Source organism: Sinocyclocheilus rhinocerous, unplaced genomic scaffold, assembly GCF_001515625.1.
Source record: "Sinocyclocheilus rhinocerous isolate Xijiao unplaced genomic scaffold, SAMN03320098_v1.1 scaffold550, whole genome shotgun sequence".
NCBI classification, from domain to species: Eukaryota; Metazoa; Chordata; class Actinopteri; order Cypriniformes; family Cyprinidae; genus Sinocyclocheilus; species Sinocyclocheilus rhinocerous.
Window position 1 is genome coordinate 527948 of NW_015667382.1, and position 4874 is coordinate 532821.

The window sequence follows — 4874 nt, forward strand, 5'->3', positions numbered from 1 at the left end:
CAAAACATGCTTTTAGCAGGGTCGAGCTGTAATGGCGCAGCTCTATTCTGGAAAAGGGGGCGGGGAGCAGCAGCTCATTTGCATTTAAAGAGACAGGCCCGAAAAACAGCGTGTTTCTGCTTCCACTCAAAATAGGCATTTTCAAAATGATATAATAAATGATCTGTGGAGTATTTTGAGCTGAAACTTCACAGACACATTCTGGGGACACCAGAGACTTATATTACATATTGTAAAAAGGGGCATAATATTTTTAACAAATTCAACCTTGTTGTAAAGTGTTTCCAAAATTTAGTTTCACTAATTAAAATAAGAAAAAAAAATAGTATAGGAAATAAAGAACACTTCCATACAAATGCATTAACACCACCTTGTATTACTCTTAAAATGCTGATCTGCACGTTTTGGCAGTTGTTGAACTTTTGAAACACAGTTCACCTGGTTTACTGCGAGAAAATAAAAAGGGCACAGTCTAGCGTGTAGTGATTTGACAGGAGGGGTTAGCTTTGTATCACTCCATTGTTCAGACACAGTGAGTTAATGAGGGAGGGCCGGAGCAGCATTGCGTCAATGTGATGCCTCCAAAAGACACCTGTTTCCTTCTCCACTGAACACAAGCACCCTTCACACATTTGTGATGCTGACATTTCACCCCTCACATCAACCCCACCACACCTCCCTGCAACTGGATGCCTTTAAAAGCATCAGATGGGGTCAAAGCACCGCTCTGCTTATCTGCAGATATATATAACAGAGTGCAGTCATTAAAATGATCGTTTCCTGTGCTTCATGATACTGAGAGCCGCCCACTCTGACCTCACCCTTTATTTGCAGAAGACACAACCACATCAGTGGACGCTATCACAAAGCAAACAACTCATCTGTGCTGTGCCATAAAGCGAAAAATTCATTCATGGGTTGGTTTTGTCTTTGCACCACAATTGATTTGTTTACTAGGAGCTTTGACTCTCCTTTTCATAGACAACAGGAACATTTCTAGTGTGGATACAATCAAATAATAGCTTGGGGTTTAGGTCATTTCAGGCGAATAGTGAATGAATGTTTGAAGATCATATTCTTTCTATTTAAAAAAATATATAAAAGGGAACATGAAAACATACAGCAAGAGTTCAAGCATCCCACTACAATATAGTGCATGGCTTTTTATCTTTAAAAGGGTTTTCTGAAGCTGGGATACCCATAAGTAGAGGATCATACTTGGCATGTTCATTGCAGTAATGCATGAGGTCTGCAGAAGCTTTAGACACCTGCAAAGAAGTGATACAATATGAACAACAATTGTTAGATTTGTATGATTTATACATTAACAATTTATTAGTCATTAAAGGGATAGTTCCTTCAAAATTCTGTCAATCCTATGACTTTTGTTCTTGAATATTCTTGAATTTAACTTTTAAAAATTAGAATACTGCATAAAGCATTTGCGATTAAAGCACCATTTCCATTTCATGTTTCCATCATCACTTTCTGCAATACTGGCAAAGTATCAATAATCCCAAAAAAAGTTTCTGCAACTGGGGAAGCCTGTGGCTCTTTTTTCTTACATAATACTGTAAATGATTTGCAGCAGATGAAATGCAATAACAAATGCTGTCATGTTATCTTGAATTCAAATGTCTGATGTTTGGGAATGCAATCGCATGAGACAGTTATGGGAGGTGATCATACCAAATCATTTTAATGATGGACTTTGCCTCAGGCATTTCAAAATTATTAAAATAACATTTGAGATGGTTTGCGATGGGTTTGGTGTGCTGGTTAGTTCGGTCTTCCTATTACATGATTTGCTGAGGCAAAGTCTCACAAGTTTTTTTTTTTTTTTTTTTAGGATTTTATGCAGATCTTGGTGTTTCCATTAGGGATGTGCATCTCATAACTGAGGCCAATGCGATACAAATCTCGATGCATAGCCAACGAAGGATACAATAAAGATACGTATGAAGCAGCTACTGATGCGATGCGATGCGATGCGATGTGATACGATACAATTCACCCCTATTACGAAGCAGTGCAATCCAATTTCGATTTGAGTCGATACAATGCGATTCGATACAATACAATGCAATGGAAAAAATATGATCGCTTTTATTTCTTTGGTTCAGACAGAAAAATCCTAAATTAACTTAAGTGTCTTCTGACTTCTAACGCCTCAAGGCCTATTTCATAAAACAAGTTTACCAAATAAGCCAGGCTTATTTCAGTTAGTCTGACTCATTGTCAAATGATTTGGTTCCATAAAGCAAATTTAACATAGATCAACCTCAGTCACTGTGGCAACTTATTCTGGGAAACTAACCTGGTCTGGGGCAGGCTAACTGTCAGGCTAAGCTGAGTTCCTCTAACATGCAATGATATTACCGCTAACTCTCATATACTATTATAGCCATGCAGCCGTTCTCTCTGGTTTTATGACAGCTGTACCTTTTATAGTTAGCAGAAAATTGGAACATTACAATCTAAAATAGCTCTTTAAAGCATTAAAATCACTAAATTAACATTTAAAATCACTAAATTAAAAATGAAAATAAATAATAAGGAAAAATACTACATTTTAACTGCTATAAGAAACACACATTAACTCATTTGTGACCCTGGACCACAAAACCAGTCATAAGTAGGGATGTAACGATTAACCGTGTGCCGGTTGAAAATCAATTTAAATATGTGACGATTCAAATCGGTTGAGATGCTAAACAAATCAATTCAATTAGAGGTAGGAGTTTATATGAATGTATGTCTGAGAAGAACTTACTTTCTTTCGATGGTATTTTTTCTTTTCCTCTTGCCTCTGTATAATGCATATTAAAGTTCATGCGCTGTTTAGTTTACAGCGGAAACCAAGGAAACGCTTTAAGCGCCACCTGCTGGCAGAGAGTGAATCTGCGTCTCATTCAGCTCGTCCGCTGTTTCATGCAGATATTTTTTTCGATGCGATGTGATACGATACAATTCACCCCTATTACGAAGCAGTGCAATCCAATTTCGATTTGAGTCGATACAATGCGATTCGATGCAATACAATGCAATGGAAAAAATATGATCGCTTTTATTTCTCTGGTTCAGACAGAAAAATCCTAAATTAACTTAAGTGTCTTCTGACTTCTAACGCCTCAAGGCCTATTTCATAAAACAAGTTTACCAAATAAGCCAGGCTTATTTCAGTTAGTCTGACTCATTGTCAAATGATTTGGTTCCATAAAGCAAATTTAACATAGATCAACCTCAGTCACTGTGGCAACTTATTCTGGGAAACTAACCTGGTCTGGGGCAGGCTAACTGTCAGGCTAAGCTGAGTTCCTCTAACATGCAATGATATTACCGCTAACTCTCATATACTATTATAGCCATGCAGCCGTTCTCTCTGGTTTTATGACAGCTGTACCTTTTATAGTTAGCAGAAAATTGGAACATTACAATCTAAAATAGCTCTTTAAAGCATTAAAATCACTAAATTAACATTTAAAATCACTAAATTAAAAATGAAAATAAATAATAAGGAAAAATACTACATTTTAACTGCTATAAGAAACACACATTAACTCATTTGTGACCCTGGACCACAAAACCAGTCATAAGTAGGGATGTAACGATTAACCGTGTGCCGGTTGAAAATCAATTTAAATATGTGACGATTCAAATCGGTTGAGATGCTAAACAAATCAATTCAATTAGAGGTAGGAGTTTATATGAATGTATGTCTGAGAAGAACTTACTTTCTTTCGATGGTATTTTTTCTTTTCCTCTTGCCTCTGTATAATGCATATTAAAGTTCATCGAAATTGAGATTTATACATCATCTGAAACTGAATAATTAAGCTTTCCATTGATGCATGGTTTGTTAAGATAAGACAATATTTGGCCGATCAGCCTACCAGTGGACTACAGTCCAATTTACAAGTTTGTCAATCGGTTCGAGGAACTGTAGACTTGGGGGCCGTTTACACGACAACGTTTTCAGCCAAAAACGGGAAACTTTTTATGCGTTTTTCCTGTTCGTTTACACGACAACGACGTTTTGGGGACTGAAAACGCATATTGCACCACCGTTATCGTTTCCGTGTAAACACCCAATACGGGAATCTTTGAAAACAGTGACGTCATGCGCGTGCGTAGTACGCGTTCGGTATGTAGACATGCGCAGTACGTGTCGATTTTAAAGGCAAGGCAGATGTGTAAACGCGAATCGTTTTGAAAACGTTGTTGTGTATACGTGAAACTTTTTAAAAACGCAAGGGAAAAACGTTCCCGTTTTTGACTACATCGTTGTCGTGTAAACGTAGCCTTGGGCTTTTCACCCAAGGCATTCTTGAATCCTACCAGCACATTTTTTTAAATAGTTTGTCTGTCTGTTGCTGCTCCATATAATATGTTTTTTTACATATTTATCTGTTTAAAGGGATAGTTCACCCAAAAATTAATTACTCACCCTCGTGTTGTTCCAAACACGCAAGACCTCCGTTCATCTTCAGAACACAATTTAAGATATTTTTGATGAAATCTGAGGGCTCTCTGACCACCACGGTCAAGGCACAGAAAAGTACCAAGATGATGGACAAAGTACTCCATGTGACATCGGTGGTTAAACTGTAATGTTACGAAGCTATGAGAATACGCAAAGAAAACAAAAAAAAAATTTTGCGCAAAGAAAACAAAAATAACAACTTTATTCCACATTTTCGTCTCTACTGCATCACTTGTGGATGTGCCTGACCCAGATCCGGCATGATAGCATTGAACACAAGACGAAAATGTGGAATAAAGTCATTATTTTTGTTTTCTTTGCGCAAAAAACGTATTCTCGTAGCTTCGTAACTTTACAGTTGAACCACTGATGTCACACGGACTACTTTGTC

The 4874-nt window shown here is 37.3% G+C and overlaps 1 protein-coding gene across 1 annotated transcript in view; it reads right to left on the reverse strand.

The window, feature by feature from the left end:
* Nucleotides 1-300: 300 nt before the first annotated feature.
* LOC107733896 (guanine nucleotide-binding protein G(I)/G(S)/G(O) subunit gamma-12-like) overlaps nucleotides 301-4874 on the reverse strand; it is a 56903-nt gene continuing 52329 nt past the window's right edge. The window contains exon 3 of the mRNA XM_016545738.1: nucleotides 301-1268. Within this exon, the coding sequence (XP_016401224.1) occupies nucleotides 1143-1268 (126 nt within the window). The 3' untranslated portion in view covers nucleotides 301-1142. The remainder of the gene's footprint in view (nucleotides 1269-4874) is intronic.